This window comes from Plecotus auritus (assembly GCF_963455305.1).
Source record: "Plecotus auritus genome assembly, chromosome: 10".
NCBI classification, from domain to species: domain Eukaryota; kingdom Metazoa; phylum Chordata; class Mammalia; order Chiroptera; family Vespertilionidae; genus Plecotus; species Plecotus auritus.
Genome location: NC_137785.1, coordinates 11,074,659 through 11,097,447, shown reverse-complemented (window position 1 = coordinate 11,097,447; position 22,789 = coordinate 11,074,659). Strand labels below are relative to the sequence as shown.

Genomic DNA, 22,789 nt, shown 5'->3' with positions numbered 1-22,789 from the left:
CAGGAGTTAATACACGTAAATAACATAAGTGTTTGGGTGGTAGTTAGCCCTGTTTAAGTCTTGCCCATGAGCATGCCTCCGGTGGCTATCTGAGGACAGACGGAGAGTACGTTTACCTGACCCATCCCTAACTCCGGGCCAGGGGCCACTGGTTCTCTAACTCCAGCTGTCTTATGGCAGAAAACTCCCGGGCTGGGCTCGGCGGGAGGTATCCGGGCTTTGCTGGGGACTATGTCGGCTCAGTCAAATTCCGATTTCAACACTCAGCCCCCTCCCTGCCCGTAAGACTGGGGGTCATGGTCAACGTCAACGGGGCTCCCACCGCATGAATGTCCATTTTTTTATCTGTAAAATGGGGACAATTCCCACTTCCGACTTTACAGCGATAATGAGATGCTGCTCATTCGACTTCAGAAAGTTTGTTGAATAAACATCCACAACACATTTCAAGCTCATTTAACAGAGGTAAAACTCTTTAATCTCAGAGTGCCCCTCCCAACTCGCGACCCCACCCCCCAACTCCCCCCGACATCAGGGCCGGAGAGTGAGGGCCCCTGCCCCCCACCTTGGGTGGACAAGGGCCCTTTAAGGCACCTGTGGGGGAAGGGGAGAGGGGCGGGAGCTGGTAACGTCCTGGATAAAAGGACAGGCTTCCGATTGGCAGGCTGTTACGGGATGGACCCGTGAGTGTGTCAGACGCTGGGACAAGACCGGGCCATCCCTGAAGGGGCCAGAGACCAGTTGTCAAGACTTGGTAAAAAAAAAACTGATCTTAGCCCCAGTAGTGTCAAGAACCTAAATTTAAGGCCACAGGCTAATCCTGGGCACAGAAGGGCTTGGCCACGCCCCCAGGAGGCAGGACCCAATCAGGTAGGAGAATCTAGGAAGGGCGAGTGGTGACTGGCAGATTGGTGTAGACCTTTACAGGGTTCCAGCCAATCAAATGAAGCTGCCCATTCACTGTCTGAAGTGGAGCGCCACCACCCAATCCTGGGCCTCGGCTACGCTTTAGAGCCAATGCCGAGCGAGCAAAGCCCTTGTCGCTGGGCAGAAAACGACGCGACTCCACCCATTTAGGGTTTAGAACTAGCCACTCCCTATTGGGGAGCAAGCCAGTCCCTTAGTGGAAACAATCTGTCGCGGGGCAGGAAAAGGGGCGACAGCCTGTGAGCATTGGACAGGCCCCACACCTCGCGCACAAGGGGTGGAAGGCTGAAAGGGATCGGACTCCGATTGGCGGGCCAGGGGGCGGGGCGGGGTGTAGTGTAGGACCAGCGGACACTGGGCCAGGAGACTCTCCCTGGGCCTCAGTATTTCCGTATCAGCTTCTGGAAGTCGCTGGTGTTTAGTCGAGGTCGTGGCAGGTCCCCGAAGACCTGGGTGTCCTCGGCCTCCCGCATCACCAGCGCGCGCATGCTGGCCGCGATGCGGTCCAGGTCTGGCGAGGAGGGCTGCGGAGACATGGATGGTCAGCACCCTCAATGGCGCCCACGTGTCCCACCTCAGCTTGCAACCCTGGCAGTCAGTGTCTGCACCCTGGGCTCCAGGGCCCCTCCAAGTACTTTCACCCCTGCGATGCCCATAGCCGCAAGGCCCTTCACCCTGTGTTGCTCGATATAGGACCTTCCTACCCGTTCAAATACCACCTCCTCCAAGAAGCCTTCCTGCCCTTCTCCCCTTCTTGGCCTGGACCACTGCGTCTAGTTCCTTCTCCCAGTGGAAGTGCTGCTCGTCTGCTGACCATCATCAGGCTGTGTGCACCCAGAGGGTCTCACTCTAAGGGTTTGGGTTGGAGATCCAGTCATGTGCCAATCAGGCTACTGCCACCCCCTAGCTGTCCACAGGGACCTCACCCCCCTGTTGAAGGCTTCAGTCTCCTCCTCTGAGAAAGGGGCAACAACAGGGTCTGAGAAAATCAACAAGGACAGCTCAGCGAGGGCAGGCTACCACGTGGCCGGTGCGGTATAGAGAGGGTCCCTCTCCGTGTCAGCCTCCAGCTGAGGGTCGTGTCATTCTGCCTGCAGTCCCACCTCGTCCACCTCCCTTAGTCCCTGGCACCCCAAGTTGGGCCTGGCCCCCAGCAGGTTGAGAGGCCACCGACACCCGTTCAGAGACCAGGCCAGGGCCCAGAGCTCAGGCCTTGAACGTTGTTCATTAACAGTGTCCCCACCAGTGGTATCCTGGGCGGCAGCCGCTGCTGGACCCGCCTGTGTGTAAATGCGGCCGCTGAGAGGAGTCAGGGGCAGGGTCAACCTGGGACCATGGCCTCCTCCCAAAAGGGGAAGCTGGGTGCCGCTCCAGCTCTGCCCCTTACAGACTGAGGTCTTGAGGAAGCCACAGGTACTCTCGGCGCCTCGGTTTCCCCCGCTTCAGGAGCTTCAGTGATGGGCGATGATGACCCACCCCAGCCACCCCAGGAACTGCACATGTAGGATCACACAGGAGGAGCAGCAGACAAGGGTGTGCGTATGGAAGGTGATCAGGCCCCTCTGAGCCTCAGTTTCCCCAGCTGGAGGGGATACCAAAATCCTTGTGCCTGCGTGCAACCACGTATTCTATACATGGAGCTGTTCCTGGAAACGAGAGCACGCTTTCTCTGCAAGACACTGGGACAGGCTGTAAGGCCGTGATAGTTAACACTGCATGGCTCTGGCCCGAGAACCTGCCTGGTGAGGTGGGAGCTGGATTAATCCTATGAAATGTGGCACCCATGTCTGAGGACTTCCCGGAGGAGGTGGCTCTGAGCCCTTCCCACCTCCCCCTTCCCCCTCCCATTTGTCCCTCACCGGCCCGTTCTCTTCATCCGATGACCGTGCTTCTGTCCTCTTTTCCTTGAAAGTCCAGATGGGCACGGACACAGGCAGGGACCTGGCATACTGCTGTGTGGGCAGGGCTGAGGCCGGGGGCACTGCGTAGGCGGAGAGGCTAGTGGGGGTCTCCTCGCTCAGGCTGCCATCTGAGAGAGAAAGTACACTTCACCTCTGTCCCTGCCTCCATCCCAGACACCCACTCCCAGCCCCACCCAGGGCGTGGGGACAGCTGGGACACTTACCGTCTGTGCTCTCAGGGTCCGACTCGCAGAAGGGGGGCAGGTCCTGCAGCGTGGCATCCTCGTCCATCACAAAGAGCCCTGTGCATGGCGTTACAGGCCCAGCCAGTCAGGTCACCTCCTCCAGCCACCGCCTCCCTGCTCCCTGCACTGGCCAGGCCCTTGCAAACCTCAGGGTTTCTGGAGCTACTATTCCCTCTGCCTCAAACACCCTTCCACTGGTTATCCGCTGGTTATCTGCCTGGTCATCCGCAGAAACAGATCTAGTTTCTATCTGTTACACTCTCAGGTGGAAGCAACTGGCTGAACAGAAGCCTGTAAGGCAGGAGTGGGGAACCTGTTTTCTGCCAAGGGCCATTTGGGCATTTATAACATCACACTTAGGCCATACAAAATTATCAACTTAAAAATTAGCCTGCTTGCCCTGGCCAGTTTGGCTCAGTGGACAGAGCGTCAGCTTGCGGACTGGAGGGTCCCAGGTTTGATTCCGGTCAAGGGCACATGCCTGGGTTGCAGGCTCGGTCCCCAGTAGGGGGCCTACAGGAGGCAGCCAATTGATGATTCTCTCTCATCATTGATGTTTCTATCTCTCTCTCCCTCTCCCTTGCTCTCTGAAATCAATAAAAATATATTTTAAAAAAATTTACCTGCTATATTTGGTCAAACATTTAATTAACTCACCCCTAATGCCTTGGCAGGGCCAGACCAAATGATTTCTAGGGCCTTAGACAGCCCACGGGCCTGACATTCCCCACCCTTTCTGTAAGGTCTGTTTGGGATGAACTGACTCAAAATACAGGTTGAGAGAAATATAAGATTATTATGATTCCTGCTTGACATAATGGAAACCTGAAGGCACAAAGCGGTTAAGCCACCTGCCTGAAGTCCCAGTTAATCAATGGTGTCATGGGATCTGAACTCAGGCCATATGGCTCCAGAGTCTGTGCCCTTAACCCTATGCAGGCTTTCTCCTCACAACAGTGAGGAAGCCAGCTATTGACAGTAACAAAAACAAACGAGTAACTCCTATTTATTGAGCCCCCTGCAAACTCCTATTCACTCTTCAAAACCCTAATGTTACAGTCCAGTCTCTGGGAAGCATCCAACTTCGAGATTCCCCCTAAAACTGCCCATTGCTCCCTCTCCTGGCTTCCTCAGCTGTTGCTGGCATCCCTGACTCCCCGTTAACGCCTCTCCTGTCCTCAGAGGCATCAGGCATCCCAATTTGAAATAAACTCTGTTCTGCACTTGATTCCAGATCAGGAGGTCCCCTACCCCCAACCCCACAGCCTCTACAGGGTGCAGCCTCATGCCAGGTCTCCAGTTCTCTGGCTAGACCAGGAGTCCCAGGAGTTGGGTGTGTGTCTATGTCCAGCACCGTCTAGCACAGAGCTGGACGCAGCAAAGCGTGAAAAAACTGAAGCTCAGGCCCTAACCAGTTTGGCTCAGTGGATGGAGCATCGGCCTGCAGACTCAAGGGTCCCGGGTTCGATTCCAGTCAGGGGCATGTACCTTGGTTACGGGCACATCCCCAGTAGGGAGTGTGCAGGAGGCAGCTGATCGATGTTTCTCTCTCATCGATGTTTCTAACTCTCCCTCCCTCTCCCTCCCTCTCTGTAAAATATCAATAAAATATATTAAAAACAACAACACTGAAGCTCAGAAAGGGAAAATGACTTGCTCAAGGTCACACTTGCAAGCCAGCCTGGCACCCAGGCTCTATGAGATCCAGCTTCCACAGAACCTCAGGGCTCAGAGACAAGCAAGTCCCACCCCTCCCGCCAAACCTACTGCGCAGGCAACTTGCCAAGCACAGAGCCACCCCAGGCCCTGCCATCTGTGCCTCACCTCCGTTATCGCTGACGCCCAGCCGCTCGCCAGAGGTCTCTGTCTCTGTCAGCTCATCCTCGTCCTCCTTGTCTTCCTCCCTGGGCAGGGCAAGCTGGGATGGGCTCCCTACCGGGCTGGGTGGCTGTGGTGCTGGTGGGGGGATGGGGGGGCGGGCAGCAGTGGCAGCCCTGTGGGCCAGGGCGATGTCCTGGAGGCAGTGGCGGGCAGCCTCAGCCAGAGCCCCGCGGCCATGGGCTGCATAGGCGCAGGGGCCAGGGAGGGGCGGCGGGGGCGGCGCAGCAGTCAGCAGCACCAGCTCCATGCCTGTGTGGGCCCGGAAGCGCTCAGCAGCCCCTACCACGGCTTCCCACAGCTCCTCGGGGCGCCCTGACGCCATCCGCGCCCTGCAGGCAGAGCAGGACAGAGGGGGCTGAGACTGGGCTGACTGCACCGTCCCCACTCAGCCCCAGGTGTCCACATGTCCCTAGACACCATCCCTCCCATCCACCTGTCCCAGCTGAGCTCAACACCTTCCCCCAAACCCACCATTCCCCTAGAATTCCTCCCCATCCAGATCTCAACCACCCAATCCCACCCTCCTGCCCTGCCCTGTCCCTGGCCCCCATCTCTCCCCTTGGACCTGCCCTTGGGAGCCACTGGCCACAGGTGAGTAAGGAGCACTGATGTGGCAGGTCCAAAGTGACAGGTGCTGTGTGTGTGAGCCACACTGGGGTGCAAGTGGGATGCAAAATACCTCGAGAGCAATCGGAGGGTGATTACTTGTTGAAATATTTTAGGCATACTGACTAAATTAGTGAAAATGAACTTCAGCTGCTTTCTTTTTACTTTGTTAATGTGGCTTATGGGGATTTTGAACTCAGGTGTACGGTTTGTATTGTATTTCTACTGGACAGTGCTGCCCTGACCATCCAGCCTCTTCCTGTGCCTTCAGCCTCCAGTCCAGCCAGCACATGGCCCTGCAGGGGTCCTTCTAGCCTGGAGCAGCCCCTGCCCCTCCCCAGAACCCCTAGGACAAGGTCACAGCCCCTTGCAGGCTCCAGAGGCCTTGGTCAAGGTCCCTTCCCCCCACATCTGGACCACTGGTCTTCCATTTACTTGTCATTCTTTCCCTCACCTCTAGATCGAGTCAGCTCCCACACCTTGCCCTGTGGACTCCCCCAATATCTGAGTGACGCCCATTCTAGGACATCTCTCTGGGGAGTACTGTCTGGACCCACATCCATCTCCCCAGCCAGTGTGGGAGCCCCTGAGGGCGGGCCTGTTGGGCTCATCTCTGAGCCAGCAGCAAGCCTTGCCCAGCATGACAGGCTTGCGGGTGGGGCTGATCGGAAAATGGTGTGCGAGCTTCCGTCTGCACCTGGGTTCAGCCCGCAAAACTTTTGTCTTTCCTTTAAGACTGTTTCTCAAAACCAAGGCACCCCGGTTCAACAATAAAGATACAGTCTTTAAAACGAGGCACCCAGAGCTCACCCTGGCCGAAGCCACACACAATGAGAGCACAACCAGCACCTGCCCCGACAGGCCCCCTAGCACTTGCCTCGTGCCAGGCAGGGACCTGAGTGTGCCACCCACATTCTCATCCCACCCTCTCACCAGCTCTACAGAGAGGAGCTGTATCGCCCCGCTTTACACTTGCAACTGAGGCCCAGGGAGGGTCTGCTTGGGGACCAGGGTCAGACAGCTGGAGAGGAGCGCTGGAGCCTGAATTTGGCAGTCTGAAGCCAAACCCTTTTCTGAACACCGGGATGCCATCCTGCCTTCCTGTGAGAAAAGGTTTATGATCTCCTAGTCAAGATGGGGAAAGTGAGGCTCAGAGAGCTTCCGGCGCTGGCCCGGAGGCACACAGCTAGAAAGGGTAGACAGGGCTGACACTGCTGTCTGCCCAACACCAAAACCTAACAGTAGTGGGAGGTGCTCAGGGCCTCGCTGCCACTCCACCACACTGAGGGAGGAAACTGAAGCCCAGGGCGGGGGAAATGACTGGTCCAAGGTCACACAGCCTAGCAGTGCCAGGCCTGGTGTCCTCACTTCCTGGGGTCACCAGGGTTAAATTCCTCTCTGTCCTAGATCTTAACCGAACGACTGGGCTGCAGAGAGGGTAATGGGGGTGAGGGTCCCCCCATGTTAGAGCATGCACAAAAAAGGAGTTCGATGCAGACCTCTCCAGGGACTCTGGAGTAAGTTCCCCAAGAGGAAAGAAACCAAGACTTGGGGAGTCTCCAGTCCCTACAACTTCTGTAGTCCAGCACCCTTCAAAGAGCTGAGAGATGGAGAACCCCCTCCCCTCAAATGGAGCAGTTTAAGATTGGGGAGGGAGGAAAAGGAAGTGAGACCTGTCCCCCCAGGAGGGCAGGGAGAGGTAGAGGTAAGGGGATTGGCCTCTGAGGAGGAGGTCAGGAGGTGAAGAAGCCGACTCCAGGAAGAGGTGAGGAAGAGGGCACGTCCCCGGAGGAAGAAGATGCTAGTGGAGCCCCGCTCCAACCACCTGTAAAACTGGAAGTGCCACCCCCAACCTCCCGCTCGAAGGTGAGAGGAACTGGAGGATGCACCCGTAGTCCCGGGCGGGGTGAATGTCTGGGGCCTTTCTCCACCGCTCAGAGACGTCCCCAGCTCGCCCGGAGGCCAGCGAAGACCCACTTCTCCAGAAAGAAAACAGGAAGTCCCGCCCAGATGGGGGACAGAGCCGGAAGTCCCGCCTTCAGACGGGTGAGGGCGCTCCGAGACAACCCCCCAGCACCCCTCAACCCTAGAGACCAGGTTCACAGTCAAAGAATCTTAAAGGACCTGAAGACCGGAAGATAAGACTGTCTAGGCTTTGCCTCAGCTCAGACACGACGGTTCATGCCAGCGACCGCTTTCCAGCGCTCAGCGTGGGGTCGCTGGACGACCTCTGCCCCTTGACATTCGCAGGCTCTATCACTCCCGAAAGTGGCTCGCCCTCCCTGCGCCCCTCTCCTCCGGACCGCCAAATCCTCCCCACACCGTGGCTCACAACGCCGCCTCCACTCACGTGCCCGGAGCCAGCATGGCCGGCCTGGCGCCGTCGCCGCCCTCAAAAGACATGGCAGCACGGAGCGTCACTTCCGCGTAGTTGACCCGCCTCCACGCTGCACACTCCGCCTCCTTAATGGAGACCGCCCGAGATAAAGATGGCGGCCACGGAGACTTCACCGGACTTCAGAGGGGCAATGGCGGAAACAAGGTGCCCATAAGAAAGATGGAGTGACCCCAAGAAATATGGCGGCCTGCATATACACACTCAGTACCACAGTCCCTCACTCATAATCAACCTTTTCCACAGAAGTAGAAGAAAGTAATGCCCTCTAATGACATGGCAACCAGCCTAGTATCATCTGACCATAATGAATACGGGCTGTCCCTCAAGCCTATCCCCTTCGGCACCAAGACTGGCAAAGATCCAACAGGCCAGCCTTTCTTGCTTCGGTTTGCCCAACTTCAATATGGCAGTCCAGGATGATTTCTCTCGGCGGTGACTCGTGGATTCGTCTGGGACCGCTTCGTTCCCGGGGATACTGACGGGTTCATCCCGTTAACACGAATCCCTCAGCGCCTGTTGCAATGTACAGCTTCTCTCACCTTCTTTTCCTTTCTCGGTTTCTCTTTTCCAGAACTTCGCTTCGTACCCTGTAGGATGAGACTGCCCCACATTAACATGGCCTCAGCTGACGGTCCTTACCCGTGCCCTCAAGCAAAATGGCACCTCTTTGGCTTCGATGCCAGTACTCAATATGGGGAAAGGAGTAGGCGTTTCGGAGTTCGAGCGAGGGGGTGGAGCTCTAGGACCCGCCTCCTTGTTTACTTCTTGTTAAGGACGGTAGCACTGCGCCTGCGCACCCTCGCTCCACCTTTACCATCTGCGCCAAGGGACTGAAACCCTCGTGACTTAAACACTCGTGGTTCAAGTTCAACCACCCCATTTAGAAAAATAGTTACACCCACTCCTCTTCTAGGACAGGCAAGGGCGCTACCACTCTCCGTGATTGAGGGGAGTCTCCTATCCGGACGTGACAGCACATTGACCCGGAAAAGGAGGGAGCCGGGTCAGCGGGTCCTCGGCCGCGGCTATGGAGGGAGCCGGTTACAGGGTAAGCACTGCGGAGGCCTTCTTTCGCGTCTGTTGAGGGAACGCCCCCTCCGCTGGGCGGCTTTTCCGTCGGGCCGTGCCGCGCTCCCGGAGCCCGGCCGTTCCTCAGCAAAGACACCATTCCCTGATAACGCGCTGTCGCCCTCCCCGCCTCTGCCCTAGGGAAGACCCTTATCTTTTGGCCCTGCCCCTGGCTGCTGAGATGCTCTTCTAGGCCCCGCCCCTTTTGGAATCCAGACCCCCTCACACCCTCGACCCCCGACCCCTTCTCTTCCTCCCGGCCGGACGCCTCGCTAGTTTGTTGGTATTTGGGATTCGCCACTCCCGGGCCCCGCCCACCGGAGAATAGCACCTCCCTAGGTCCGCTCCCATTGGCTCCCTTCTGAGCCCCGCCCCTCGGGTGCCGTTCTGCCCTGGGGCCCCGCCCCTCACTGGTTCCCTTTCTCAGGTGGTGTTTGAGAAGGGAGGCGTGTACCTGCACACCAGTGCCAAGAAACATCAAGACCCAGACTCCCTCATCGCTGGCATCGTCCGTGTTGTGGAGAAGGTGGGCCAGGAGAGAGCAGGGCTCGGGCAGGCCCAGAGCGGGATGGAGGCTGCATCTGTCGGAGTACCATCTAGTTGTCAGCGATGAGACCTTAGGAAGATTGGGCGGGGGGGACTGGAGAGAGGCAAAGCCTAAAACGGGGAAGAAGTTTTAGCTGAAAGCCTAAAACGGGGAAGAAGTTTGCCAATATGGTTTGGAGAGTTAGGATGGGAGCCCCTCTAACCTCTCCCTCCCTCCCTCAGGACAATGACGTCCTTCTGTACTGGGCTCCTGTGGAGGAGGCTGGAGATGCCACCCAAATCCTCTTCTCCAAGAAGGTAGGCTTCCCTCGCTGGCCCCTTCTCCACCGGCGTTTTCCTGGGCCCGGGCAGTGAAAGGCATTTGAAAGTGCTGGGTACAAACCCAGGCCTAGCCTTGGGGCAGATGTGAGCCTGTTTGGTTTCCTCCTCTCTGAAATGAGGCTGAAGATGCCCATCCACGGAAAGAAGGTAGGCTCATAGCCATGGGGACAGCTGCCCTTGGACCCCCTTTGCTCCTTGGGGGAGCCCTGCCAGGACAAGAAGACACTGGGCCTGTGGATTTGGGTTGCACGATTGTTAGCCCATAAGAACTTGAAGTGTGGCGTTTCCTCTGGGGCAGCCCTGCCATCATGTCTGTGGAGGGAACAGGACCCGACCGAGGCTACTCGCCCACTTCCATGGCACTCCTTCCTCCCCCAGTTCAGGACCTCAGTACGTGTCTCCTGGGGCTTCTTCTTGCCAGTCCCTGTGCTGGACGGTGTAGCCAGGCGTCCTCAAACTACGGCCCACGGGCCACATGCGGCCCGCCAAGGACATTTATCCGGCCCGCCGGGTGCCGCTGCCTGTCCTGCTTAGCAGCCGACTCGTCCCGGGTCCGTAGTGCACATAGGAATTTGTTCATAGTTTTTTTTTTTTAACTATAGTCCGGCCCTCCAACGGTCTGAGGGACAGTGAACTGGCCCCATTTAAAAAGTTTGAGGACCCCTGGTAGGCACCCAGAGACGAATCCCGCCCAGACCCTGCCTAAGCCCTCATAACCATTCTGTTTCTGAGAAATTGAGGCACAATGAGAGGAAGCCCCTTTTCCGAGGTTAAAAAAGCTAGGAGGTTGTTGGAACTTGTGTTTGAACCCAAGAACGCTGATTCTAGAGCCCTGCTTCTCCCTGGGGAGCAGACATTTGGGCTGGGATTCTGAAGACGAGGAGGGGCAGGAGGAAGTGGGTTTTGGCTCAGGGGATGTGGTACGTCTCTGCAGAGGGATTTGCTGGAAAGGTGGTTGGGCCTGAAATGCTAGGCCCCGAAGCTTGGATCCTGTCCTGGAGACCCCGGGGGGCAACCGCGGGAGGAGAAAGGTGTGGATGTAGAAAGCCACCTGGTGGGGGCCTGTGGGAGTTGGGCCAAAGGACCAAATGGAGGGAGATTGGAGGCTAGAAGTTCAGGGAGGGGGTAGTGTGATGGGCCAGGGAGAGAGGAGGAAGCTTCAGCTGGGGCCATGGGGTTTCAAATGACCTTGGGGGGGGGGTGTACAAATGGAGATCACAGGCACCTGGCCCCCAGGGAGTTGGGGCAGAAGCGACCAGGGTTTTGCATTTATCACCAACCTGGAAGGCAGTCTGAGTGTTCTAGAGAATACTGTTGTCCTCCTTGGCACTCTTACTTCCAAATAGCAAACCCACAGGGTGGGCGTCAGCAGGAGGGAAGACAGGCATTCAGGATTCGTTCAGCTCCAAGGAACACAAAACCAGGCTGGTGAAGGTTAAACAGACGCAAGACTCCAAGAGGTATGGCGCTGCTGGCCTCTTGATTGTTGCCGTCAGCACCTGGATCACTGAGACCTACGGTGGTTGCCCTAATGGCCTGTAAATAACTGTTTCAGCTCCAGCCAGAGCATCTACCTTTTAAAGCAAGAAGAAGGGGGCAAGCATGGTACCAACCACATCTGTCCTCATCAAGAAAAATGAAATTTCCCAGAAACCCTCTGCACTGGTTAGGAGTTGCATTTGGCTGTATGTAACAGAAATAGGAATAACAGGGGCCTACGCGAGGTAGAAGCTCATTTCTCTCCCATTAAAAAGCCCAGAAGTACAGCCCTGGCTGAGTAGCTCAGTTGGTTAGAGCCTTGTCCCAATATACCAAGGTTGTGCGTTCGATTCCCGGTCAGGGCACATTACAAGAAACAACCAATGAATGCATAAACAAGTGGAACGACAAATCTCTCTCCAAAAAAAAAAAAAGAAGGCCCAGAAGCACAGGTTCATGTGTGTGATGACCCAGTGTCCTTCCATCCTTGCACTGCCACCCCTTGCATGTCCTAGCCGTCCTCCAGGCTGTTTTGAGGTCCAAAAGGGCCTCTGGAGCTCCAGCCTTTTTGACTGTTTTTGTTCACCCTGCGTGGGAGGTGCGGGTTGGCCGATGAGCTCTGCTCGTCCCAAGTACTCAAGGAAGTCTGCTGGTGGAGCGGCCAGCATCTGAACGGTCGCCATTCCTTGTGGCAGAGAAAGAGCCAGATTAAAATCCAGCCTGGAGTGATATGTCCCAGCCCCTTGGCCAGAACTAGTTGCTCAGCTCCGCCCAGCCAGCAGAGTTCACTGAGCTGTGATCCTGCTGTTTGCCTGCGAGGCAGAGCGGAGCTATTTGGCAAACAGCACGGAGGGCAGAGATGGCGTTGCTGGGGCTGGTTTGGCAGTCTTGTGGGCAGGTGTCCCTGCCAGTTCTTGGCCCGCCCCTCATGGCCCTCGTTTGCGGCTACAGCTCCAAACACCATATCCTCCCTCAACAACACCCAAAGGGGAACCAAAGGGTGTTCACTCCTGTAGGTGCCTTTTTTCCAGGAACTTCCCGTCCTCACACCCCACAGACATCATCTCAGCTCCCACTGGCAGCAGAGTGGGTCTGTAGGCCACTTAGAACCACAGGGAATGTTGGGGAAGCGATTGTTGGGGGGCTCAGTCAGCCTGGGAGCAGCAGCAGAGACGGCCACGGGTAGACCCAGTCTGCGTCCTTCTGGTGTCATTGCTCTAGTCGTGCAGGGTTGGTGGCAGGAGTTAGTCTCCAGTTACTTTAGCAGCAAGGGTGACGTGCAGAGAAGTGGAGGCTGACGGGTTTCCACCAGGGCGGGAGGAACAGCACTGGCGCTTCAGAACTCACCTGTGAGGGGGCTGCCACCGCTGCCAAATGAGGGCTGTGGCAAATGGGACCGCTTTGGAGCTGTCGAGTTCAAGGACATCGTCATCAGCGCTGCTACCAAGCTAGTGACTGGGCCCTGGAAGACTGAGCTGGCCCCACCGCTGCCCCAGTTGCCTCTCCGAGGGCAGGAAGATGAAGACAGATGCGTCTCCTCCTTGCTCATCAGCCAAACATGGCCCAAGTGGCAGGAAGTTACCCTCACCTAATTTCCACTTTCCAGATCTTAATGTATCTGATTGGTAGGCTCTATCTTGTATTTGGCACTCTAGCTGCAAGGGAGCCTGGGAAATGTAGTTTTTAGGTCTTATATATAGGTCTTTGATCCATTTTGAGTTAATTTTTGTGTATGGTGACAGATAACAGTCAAGTTTCATTCTTTTGCTTGGGGCTTTCTAATTTTCCCAGCGCTATTAATTGAAGAGGATTTCTTTTCTCCATTGGATATGTTTTGGCTTCTTTATCAAAATTATTTGCCCATATACATGTGGCTTTATTTCTGGGATCTCAGTTCTGTTCCATTGGTTTGTGTATCTGTTTTTCTGCCAATACCATACTGTTTTGATTATTCTCTTTGTGGTATAATTTGAACTCAGGGAGTGTGATACTTTCGGCTTTGTTCTTTTTTTCTCAGGATTGCTCAGAACAGGCGTCTCTTCAGACCTGGGTCTCCCCTCGGATCTGGGCGTCTCCTCTGACAGGTCGCCTCTGTCTCAGGGCACCACCCCTGTGGGAGAATGTGGCGGTGGGGTTCCCCAGACCCATGAAATCCTAGTGCTGTCCCCTGCAGCCAGGTGCTGCCAGCAGTACAGCTGTGATGGGTGGGGGCGGAGTGACGTGGGAGAGGCCAGCTGGTGTGCCTGTGGCTTTCTCCTCCCAGTAATGGCAACAGCCTGACCTCAGCTGCCTCACCTCCATATCTCCACCCATCACTGGGATTAGCCACAGTGTGTGTGCCTCCTGCTCAGGGAAAGATGCTTATTTCTTTTTTTTTTTTTTTTAATTGATTTTTAGAGAGAGAGGAAGGGAGAGGGAGAACAAAAATTTAGATGCGAAAGGGAGACATCGATTGGCTGCCTTGATCACCTCAAGGTAATCAAGCCTGCAATCCCCGGCCGGTGCTCTGACCGGGAATCGAACTGGCAACCTTTCAGTGCACAGAACGATGCCCAACCAACTGAGCCACATCAGCCATAAGCCTCCCCAGTGTTCAGGGCTGCAGATAATGTGCTCCATAGCCTGATACTCAATGCTACAGTCTCTGGGACCGCTGCTGGCTCTTGGCGGGAAGGCGGCCAGCTTGTGGCTTTTTCTGTTTGGCAGTAGTGGCTGCCAAAATACTGTGGCTGCACCTCTGTGCTGGCCTCCCTGATCACTGGGCTCAGCTGCAGCAGCAGCACGTACTGACCACGCAGGCAGGGAACACACCTGTGTCTCTGCTCCTTGGCCTGCAGGGAGTGCAGGGGGCAACCTGATTCTCCCCTCTCCTGAGACCCACATCCATGGCCCCTGTCTCAGCTCCTCTTCCTTCCCTCCTCCCCGGTCCTTCCAACTCACCCACCTTCGGATGCTGGATGCGGATGCTTCACCGTGGGGAACCGCTCAGCCTCTGGAGGAACTCTGTTGTTGCGACTTCAAGGGGAGACCAGGGGACCCTCTTCATGTTGCCATGATTCTAACGTCACCCCTCACGTTATTTTCATAACCTGTGAGCCAGCTACTTTTTTCTTTTATCGAGATAGAATTTACTTACCACAAGCTCAATTTTATGGTAAACTAAGATTTTCGACGTGCATGAATCAGTGGATTTTAGTCTTAGCGAGATTTTGCAGCCATAGCCAGTGTCCAATTCCAGAACATTCTGCCATGCCCCAAAGAAACCCTCTAGCTGTCAGCAGCTGCTCCCCATTCTCCCGTCTCCCAGCTCCTGGCAACCACCACTCTCCTTTCCATGCCCAGATCTGCCCGTTCGGGACGTTTCCTGTAGATGGAGTCACACAGTTCACGGTCCTGTGTGTCTGGCTTCTGTTCCTTTGGGTGCTTTCGAGGTCCATCCATGTTGCAGCGTGGACCAGAGCGTCGCTCCTTTTCGTTGCTGAGTAATACTCTGTTGTGTGGCTCTGACGCTGTGATTGTTCATCAGCTGGTGGACACTGGGTTGTCTGCATTTCTTGGCTATCAGGAATAATGTCCGAGTTCTTGCGTGGACGTTTATATTCACTTCTCTGGGGTTCATGCCTAGGAGTGGAGGTGCTGGGTCACACGGTAATCCCATGTTTCACCCTTTGAGGAACTGCAGACTTTTCCACTGCGGCTGCCGCCCCCCGCCCTCCCCTGCCCCCGCAGTGTCTTCTTTGTCGCAGCCGTCCTGGTGGGCACGCGGGGATCTGAGCGTGGTTTGATTTGAGTCCCCCTAGTGAGCACTGCCTGCTTCCAGCACTGAGACCTCGGCAGTCACGGCCGAGCCTGCTCTGCTGGGCCACCTGCTCGCCCGGCAAGCCACCAGGAGACTTGGCGTGGGTCCTGGCCCCGTACCAGTCCTTAGCGCCCTCTTTGTGCCTCGGTTTCCCTCTTTGTTCAACGGGGCTACCTTCCAGGAGAGCCTCATGGCTCCGACCCAGAAACTGAATCCATAGCCCCTCTCTCTTTTCCCTTTTCCCCAAGGATACCAGTGGAGGGGACTCCTGCACCTCTGAGGACGAGCCAACCTTTGACCCCGGCTATGAACCCGACTGGGCTGTCATCAGCACTGTGCAGCCACGGCCCCGCCGCTCAGAACCCACAAGGGGTAGGCTGAGCTGGTACCCTTGGGGGGGCAGATGGTGACACCTTACTGTCTGTTGTCATGGCACCATGGGCTTCACTGCCCACAGTCAAGATGGCCACCCAGCCCCGGCCTTCCAGTCCCAGGAGAGTGGGTGGGGTGGCCAACGTCTCCAGGGTTTGCAGCTTTGCTCATTCTGCCACGCTCTCTGATTGGCGGTGGGCACCCCAGTGAGTCCAGGCCATGGGGACGAGAATTGCAGGTGACAGGTTGTTCAGGCCATCTGAGTGCTGCAGGAGAGGCTCCGGGGAGGCATCTGATCCCTCGGCGGGTGGGGAACCCTTCCAGGAAGCGGCAGTGCAGAGCCTTGGTGTGGGCACTGGCCTCTCGTGTGGCTCCAGTGTGGGGTCTGGAGTGAAGAGAGGTTGGAGGTGACACGGGCAGGGGCAGACCGAGGAGTCTGGTCTTCATCCCGAGGGCGACAGGGAGCCGACTTGCAGCAGGCACCTGTCCCCCAGGCTGGGCTCTGGTCACATTTTATTCATTTTGTTTCCATGGAAATGTGAGGTGACCCAGAGCTCCCCGAGGATGGGGCCTGGGGCTGGCTCCTGTGGGCTCTTAGGACATGTGCCCCTCTGGCTCCCCACACCTCTCCCAACACGGTGCCACCCCCAGGTGCGGAGCCCAGCTGCCCCCGGGACTCCTGGGCCTTCTGGGTGAGCCTGGGGGAGCTCAAGTCCATCCGCCGGTCCAAGCCAGGCCTCAGCTGGGCCTACCTGGTCCTGGTGACCCAGGCCGGAGGCTCCCTGCCCGCCCTGCACTTCCACCGCGGGGGCACCCGCGCCCTGCTCCGGGTCCTCAGCCGCTACCTGCTATTGGCCAGGTGAGCATTCCCTTTGCGTCAGGCTCTGCCCCTCGATGGCTGCGGGGCCCCTCAGAGCTGGGAGAGGATCAACTCAAACTGATTTAAAGGCAGGAAAAGGGAATTGACTGGCACAAGTAACCCCAAAGTCAAAGGGTAGTTTGGTGTCAGGCAGGCCCGGGTCCCAGGATGCTGGAAAGAGCCGGTCTGCTGCCCTCTGAGTTTCTCACGCTCAGGGCCCAGCTAGCAGCGGGCGTGGACAGACAGAAAGCACCTCCGTCCCCTGACCAGGGAGGTGGAAGGCCCTCATCCGCCCTGGGCCGGGCCACCCCTGGGGTCCAGCTGTGGCCTCAGGCCCGAGAAGAGGGAGTTCCCAGTAGCTAGGAGGCGGGAACACTGCAGGGCCCCTCCCTGTGCATCGTCAAACCCTCTCCCTCCAGCTCCCCGCAGGACTCCCGCCTCTACCTCGTCTTCCCGCACGACTCCTCCGCGCTCTCCAACTCCTTCCACCACCTCCAGCTCTTTGACCAGGACAGTTCCAACGTGGTGTCCGTGAGTCCCAGCGGCTGTGCCAGGAGAGGGGGGACTGCGGTGGGCGAGGCAGGCGGGCGGAGTGTGACCAGCCTCCGCCTGTCCCCAGCGCTTCCTCCAGGACCCCTACTCCACCACCTTCAACAGCTTCTCCCGCGTGACCAACTTCTTCCGGGGAGCCCTGCAGCCACACCCAGAGGGGGCCTCCCGCGACCTGCACCCGGTCCCCGACGACGAGCCCGAGCCTGGGTTCGAGGTCATTTCCTGTGTGAGTAGCGGCGCGGACCCCATTATTTTGGCTGTCACCTGCATTTCCCAGCGCCTCAGTTTCGTCCCCAGAGAAGGGGTGACGTTAACAGCATCGCCCTCAGCCTGTGCTCCTGGTGCTGTTATTGGGGGGCCCTTCCAGACTTGGGGTGACTTTGTCCCTGACCCAGGGACAGAGTTGCTTCCAGTCCCACCCTGAACATTAACTGTCTGTTGAGCTAAGCAGGGCTGAGGTGACTTTAGGGTGGCCTGGGATGCGGTTGGGGAGGGCTGTGGGGTCCCCCACAGACAGGCTCACTGTGTGTCCCACAGGTGGAGCTGGGTCCTCGGCCGGCCGTGGAGCGGGCGCCTCCGGTCACAGAGGAGGAGTGGGCCCGCCACATGGGCCCCGAGGGCCGCCTGCAGCAGGTCCCCGAGTTGAGAGCCCGGATCTTCTCAGGAGTGAGGCGCTGGGCTTGTGGGGGACTGGGCTGGGCCGGCAGGAGGCCTAGGGGCCCCCTCTGAGCTCCTGCCCGCTCCGCCCCCAGGGTCTGAGCCCCAGCCTGAGGCGAGAGGCCTGGAAGTTCCTCCTGGGGTACCTCAGCTGGGAGGGCTCTGCCGAGGAGCACAAGGCGCACGTGCGTAAGAAGACGTGAGTGAGCCCCGCCTCTGGCCGCCCGGCCTCCCACGCTGATTGGCCGGTTCTGATGCGCACGTCCCAGCGGCCAGCAGGGCGCCCAGCACAGTGCACGGCACTTGGGTTTGAGCCTGTGGTGCTGGGCAGCACCTGTGCGCCAGGGAGACAGGCGGATGGGCCGGGCCTGTCCCTCCGCTGGCTTGTCCTGGTGCCACGCTGTTTCAGTGGTCACTGCTTAAGCTTCCTGAGCTGTGGGCGCCTCTCCTCGTTCCTTGTATATATTGTGCCCCTGCTGTGCCTCCTGGTCCCCACACCCGGTGGTGGTGACAGACCGTCCACAAAAGCCCACAGGGAGTTCTGTGCCCCGAGATGTCAGGAGGGGGGTCTGCCTGGACAGGGAGGGGCTCTAGGGCGGTGGCCTGGGCTGAGCCCTGCGGACGGAGGAGGTGGCAGGCCCCTCACGCAGCCTCTCGCCCCTCAGGGATGAGTATTTCCGAATGAAGCTGCAGTGGAAGTCGGTGAGCCCCGAGCAGGAGCGGAGAAACTCCCTACTGCACGGATACCGCAGCCTCATCGGTGGGTTGGGGGCTGGGGAGCCCTGCCTCCCCAGGAGCAGGGTGAGGGCGTCTGAGGGGGGTGGGGGTGAGCAGGGGCCGAGGGGCCAAGGCGGGCCGGGGAGAGGGAGGAGAGCCAGGCTCCTTGGGTTTAAACCCCGCTCTGCCATATACTCACCGTGAGATCCTGGCAAGTGATTTTACCCCTGGGCCTCAGTTTCCCGTCTGTGGCCGGTTAGTAACCATGGTGCCAGAGGACGTGGCCAGCGTGAAGCCGACCTCACTCCACAGTGTCAGGTGGTTGGGGACTGGCCCACTCCTGCGAGGGGAGAGGGGGCTGCAGCCAATGGCCAGCAGGGATGGGGCCCCCAAAACGTTCTCACCTTTGCACCCTGCACCCTGTCCCCACAGAGAGAGATGTGAGCCGCACGGACAGGACCAACAAGTTCTATGAGGGTCCCGAGAACCCAGGGCTGGGCCTGCTGAATGACATCCTCCTCACCTACTGCATGTACCACTTCGACCTCGGTGGGCACCCGAGGCAGGGAGCACCGCCCCTGGGGGGTGCTGAGGGCCTGGGCCGGGCCCTGACCTCCTGTCCCCACAGGCTACGTCCAGGGCATGAGCGACCTTCTCTCCCCGATCCTCTATGTCGTTCAGAATGAGGTGGATGCCTTCTGGTGTTTCTGTGGCTTCATGGAGCTTGTGGTGAGGCTCGGAGCAGGGGTGGGAGACGGGCGCCTGGGAAGGACGGGGTGCGACGCCTCACGTGCCTCCCCTCACAGCACGGGAACTTTGAGGAGAGTCAGGAGACCATGAAGCGGCAGCTCGGGCAGCTCCTGCTGCTCCTCCGGGTGCTGGACCCGCCGCTCTGTGACTTCCTGGGTATGTGTCTCTGGGCATGGGCAGGGGGCAGCAGGGACAAAGGTGTTGTCAAAGCGTCTCTGGGAATGAGCAGCACAGACGGTGTCCGGGACATTTGGTCCTGATCCTAAAAAGAGAAACATCTGGCACAACCCAGAGCCCAAAACTTACCTGTGAAAGCAGGCCTGGGGTTTAGAGCAAACCTCGACATGCAGGTGTGCGCGCTGCTCCCGGGGGCCGCCATCAGTCCCGACGCCGGAGGGAACTCCGAGCCCGTCTTATCTCCCCCCGCCTTGAACCCGGGTTGGAACTGGTTCTCTGGACTCCTGGCGCTGGGACTGCTGCATTCTGGCCTTAAAATGTTGCTTGGTATTTGCTCAGCGTAAAAAAGTGCAAGAAATTCAGATAAAAGGAAGAAAACAGAAGTTGCTGTTGATAGTAGTATTTTGTCGATGCAGATGATAAGTTAACTTACTTAGGGGTATTTCTTCCCTGAAGTGTGGCTCACCGTGAGGGAGGGAGATGTATGGAGAGGAAACCAAGGTCTAGAGAGCTCATCTGGAGACACCTGGACGTCAGCTGCCTCTGTGTCATTCAGAGTTTCTTTTAGTTGCCCTGGCCAGTTTGGCCCAGTGGATGGAGCGTCGGCCTGCGGACTGAAGGGTCCTGGGTTCGATTTCGGTCAAGGGCACATGCCCAGGTTGCGGACTTTAAAAAAAAAAGGTTTCTTTTAGCCCTAGCAGGTCGGGCACAGGCTTGATCCCCAGCCCTGGTTGGGGTGAGTGTGGGAGGCAACCAGTTGATGTGTCTCTCTCACATCAATGTTTTTCTCTCTGTCCTCCTCCCTTCCACTCTCAAAAAATCAATGGAAAAATATCCTCGGGTAAGGAATAACAACAACAAAAAGTTTCTTTTAAAGATTTTCTTACTGACTTTTTTTTTTTTTTAAGAGAGAGAGGAAGGGAGAGGGAAAGAGCGAGAAACGTTGGTGTGAGCAAAACCTTGATTGGCTGCCTCCTGCAAGCCCCCTACCAGGGATTGAGCCTGCAACCTGGGCATGTGCCCTGACTGGGACTCGAACCAGCAACCTTTTGGTGCACAGGATGACATCCAACCAAGTTAGCCACCCCGGCAAGGCCATTAAACATGTTCTAAACCATCGCTCGTATTGACCGCACAGCGATTTATCCCTCCTAGTGATTTAAGATGATGTACAAGAACAGATTTGACCTGACCTGGACATGTGCAGTTTTTCATCGAGACAAATAGAGTCTGGGTAATTTCTTTAGGTAAAATTCCAGGGAGTGAAATTGTATCTCGGGCAGTACATGTTTTTACAGCTTTTGAAACGTCTGTCCCCATCGCTACTTTCCTGAAAAGTTATACCAATTTCCGTGTTTGCTCGACGTTTCCTCACGCCTCTGCCAGCTCTGGGTCTCACTGTCCCTCCGTGTGCGAGTGGAAAACACGGGACAGCTCACCTCGCCGGGGTTTGGAAGGCAGGATGGGGAAGGTTCCTGTTGACGCAGCATTCCTGCCTCAGCCCAGAGGCCTTCCCACGCTGGGCAGGCGTCACCGCCTCGCCTGGTGGAGGGTCTCACAGCCGGGTCTCAGTCGCAGTCCGACTGGGCACACTGTGAATTAGAACGGGACGGGCACTGACTCTGAGCTCGCTGTTTGCTTAGCACCACCCTCCACGCTGTCCTCCTCTAGACTCCCAGGACTCTGGCTCTCTCTGCTTCTGCTTCCGGTGGCTGCTCATCTGGTTCAAGAGGGAATTCCCCTTCCCGGATGTTCTTCGGCTGTGGGAGGTGGGCCAGCCAGCTTGGGTGGAGGCCTGTGGGAGGTGGGAAGGGGCAGGGGCAGACCTGGGTAGGACCTCGGGCAGAGACTGGCCTGCGACCCTCCCTCCGGCACTCCTAGGTGCTGTGGACAGGGCTCCCGGGCCCCAATCTGCACCTGCTGGTGGCCTGCGCCATCCTGGACATGGAGCGGGACACCCTCATGCTTTCAGGCTTCGGCTCCAATGAGATCCTCAAGGTGAGGCCTGACCCCTGCCCATCCTGACCTGTGCAGGCGGGACACAGCGGCTGGAAGGGAACTCGGTGGTACTTTGCAGTAGTCGGTACTCAAAATAGGGTTGTTGGAAGTAGGTTAGCTCTGAGCAGGGCAGCCCTGAGACCAGCTCTGTTCCTCCGGCCCCGGCCCTGGCTCTGCGGTGTCCTCACGGAGCATGTGGTCTGTGCTTGTGGGCTCCCCCCGCACCCAAACCGGGCGGCCAGGCCACTGGGTGGAGCTCAGCGCTCTTTCCCGTCCTGATCCTGCATCTGGCAAGAAGCCTGGGAGAGCTGACCTCCCCTGACCGCCCCTGCCCCCCCCCCCCCCAGCTACACTGTGAGCCCCAAGAGGGCCAGCATGGCTGTCTTCCCTCCATTGGGTGGCACAGTGGGCGCTCTGGAGATGGGGGTTGAGAGCCCGGAGGCGGGCCTGACTCAGCGCCCCGCCCCTCCCCCAGCACATCAACGAGCTGACCATGAAGCTGAGCGTGGAGGACGTACTGACCAGGGCCGAGGCCCTCTACCGGCAGCTGACCGCCTGCACGGTGAGTCCGCCACCTTCCCAACAACCCCACTCCCCGCTTCTCAAACTTCTGACTTGGCTTCCTCTCCCAACCCTCCAGGAGCTGCCCCACAACGTGCAAGAGGTCCTGGGCCTGGCCCCGCCCGCAGCGCCGCACAGCCCCTCGCCTCCCGCCTCCCCACTGCCACTGTCGCCCACCCGCACCCCGCCGGCCCCGCCGCTTCCCGCGGACACAGCTGCGCAGCCCGACAGCAGCCTGGAGATCCTGCCTGAGGAGGAAGAGGAGGACGGCGTGGGGTCCTAAGTGGCTGGGCTGGGCTGGCCTGGCTGCAGCCTGTCCCGTTGCACAGCACTTTATCCAGCTCCCGCCCCATGACCACACCCCATGGGCTGGGGGTGGAGCCAGCAAAGGGGCGGGGCTCCCGCCTTACCTCCCCGCCCTCCTGATTAGCTGGTTTCATTAACTGACATTTCCGTGTCCAGTTAGCCTCCTGTAGGTGTAGGAAGGGGCGGGGGTGGTGCGTGTTCCCCTCTGACCACTCTGCAGAGCAGGTGTTTGACCGTGGACCCCAAACCCGGCCAATGAGACTTAAGAGGAGGTCCCTTGGGGATGAGTGGTGTGTGGGGGAGGGGCTTGGGGAGGCAGGCCTGAGTTTGGGACTTTCGGAGGAGTGAGGATGGGGTGCTGGGGTGCAGCCTAATAGTTGTGCAGGGACACATCCTGGACATAACTGACATGGAAGGGCCTACAGAGCTGCTCGTACACTGAGGACCTGCCTACCAGCTTTGTGGTACTTGAGGAAAATAAACTCTTGTTTGACCCACTGTTGGTCTGGCCTTTTGTGACTGGCATCGAGCCCCACCTGTGTCATGATCGTCGGGGCGGGCCCTGTAATTATCATTGACCAGGGATGGAAAGCAGCGTCGTCCTCCCCCAGTGAAGCCCCTGCCCAGGGCAGCACCCGGGGCTCCAGGAGAGGCAGAGCCCCTTCTACC

General features: G+C 57.9%; 2 protein-coding genes across 9 annotated transcripts; one reads left to right on the top strand and one right to left on the bottom strand.

Annotated features, from left to right (window-relative positions):
* Positions 1–447: 447 nt before the first annotated feature.
* On the bottom strand, positions 448–8,622 carry AKT1S1 (AKT1 substrate 1). Of its 8 annotated transcripts, none has more exons than XM_080643538.1 (5): positions 8,498–8,622; positions 4,898–5,283; positions 3,053–3,130; positions 2,787–2,956; positions 448–1,451 (listed from the first exon to the last, which is right to left on the bottom strand). In XM_080643538.1, exons 2-5 carry the CDS (start codon positions 5,274–5,276, stop codon positions 1,308–1,310), a joined length of 771 nt encoding a protein of 256 aa, XP_080499664.1. In that variant the 5' UTR covers positions 5,277–5,283; positions 8,498–8,622; the 3' UTR covers positions 448–1,307. The 8 variants fall into 8 exon arrangements, with proteins under 8 accessions (XP_080499664.1, XP_080499669.1, XP_080499663.1 ...); XM_080643543.1 differs by having other exon boundaries at positions 8,598–8,619; XM_080643537.1 differs by having other exon boundaries at positions 7,911–8,611.
* On the top strand, positions 8,533–22,619 carry TBC1D17 (TBC1 domain family member 17). Its single transcript, XM_080643528.1, has 17 exons — positions 8,533–9,006; positions 9,454–9,552; positions 9,795–9,869; positions 15,420–15,543; positions 16,195–16,402; positions 16,822–16,933; positions 17,022–17,180; positions 17,492–17,620; positions 17,707–17,810; positions 18,277–18,371; positions 18,761–18,877; positions 18,957–19,057; positions 19,135–19,234; positions 20,927–21,024; positions 21,137–21,253; positions 21,729–21,815; positions 21,894–22,619. The coding sequence occupies exons 1-17, from the start codon at positions 8,986–8,988 to the stop codon at positions 22,095–22,097; spliced, it is 1,950 nt and encodes a 649-aa protein (XP_080499654.1). The 5' UTR covers positions 8,533–8,985; the 3' UTR covers positions 22,098–22,619.
* The last annotated feature ends 170 nt before the right edge of the window (positions 22,620–22,789 follow it).

What these genes read in the sequence shown, in the direction of transcription:
- AKT1S1 (XM_080643537.1), bottom strand. Translation starts at nt 7,963, where the DNA reads ATGTCTTTTGAGGGCGGCGACGGCGCCAGGCCGGCCATGCTGGCTCCG. An exon ending in GCCATGCTGGCTCCGGGCAC is followed by an intron (nt 5,284 to 7,910) that starts GTGAGTGGAGGC and finishes CTCTGCCTGCAG; the next exon opens with GGCGCGGATGGCGTCAGGGC. An exon ending in GGACCCTGAGAGCACAGACG is followed by an intron (nt 2,957 to 3,052) that starts GTAAGTGTCCCA and finishes TTTCTCTCTCAG; the next exon opens with ATGGCAGCCTGAGCGAGGAG.
- TBC1D17 (XM_080643528.1), top strand. Translation starts at nt 8,986, where the DNA reads ATGGAGGGAGCCGGTTACAGG. An exon ending in ATGTTCTTCGGCTGTGGGAG is followed by an intron (nt 21,025 to 21,136) that starts GTGGGCCAGCCA and finishes CGGCACTCCTAG; the next exon opens with GTGCTGTGGACAGGGCTCCC. An exon ending in GGCAGCTGACCGCCTGCACG is followed by an intron (nt 21,816 to 21,893) that starts GTGAGTCCGCCA and finishes CCAACCCTCCAG; the next exon opens with GAGCTGCCCCACAACGTGCA.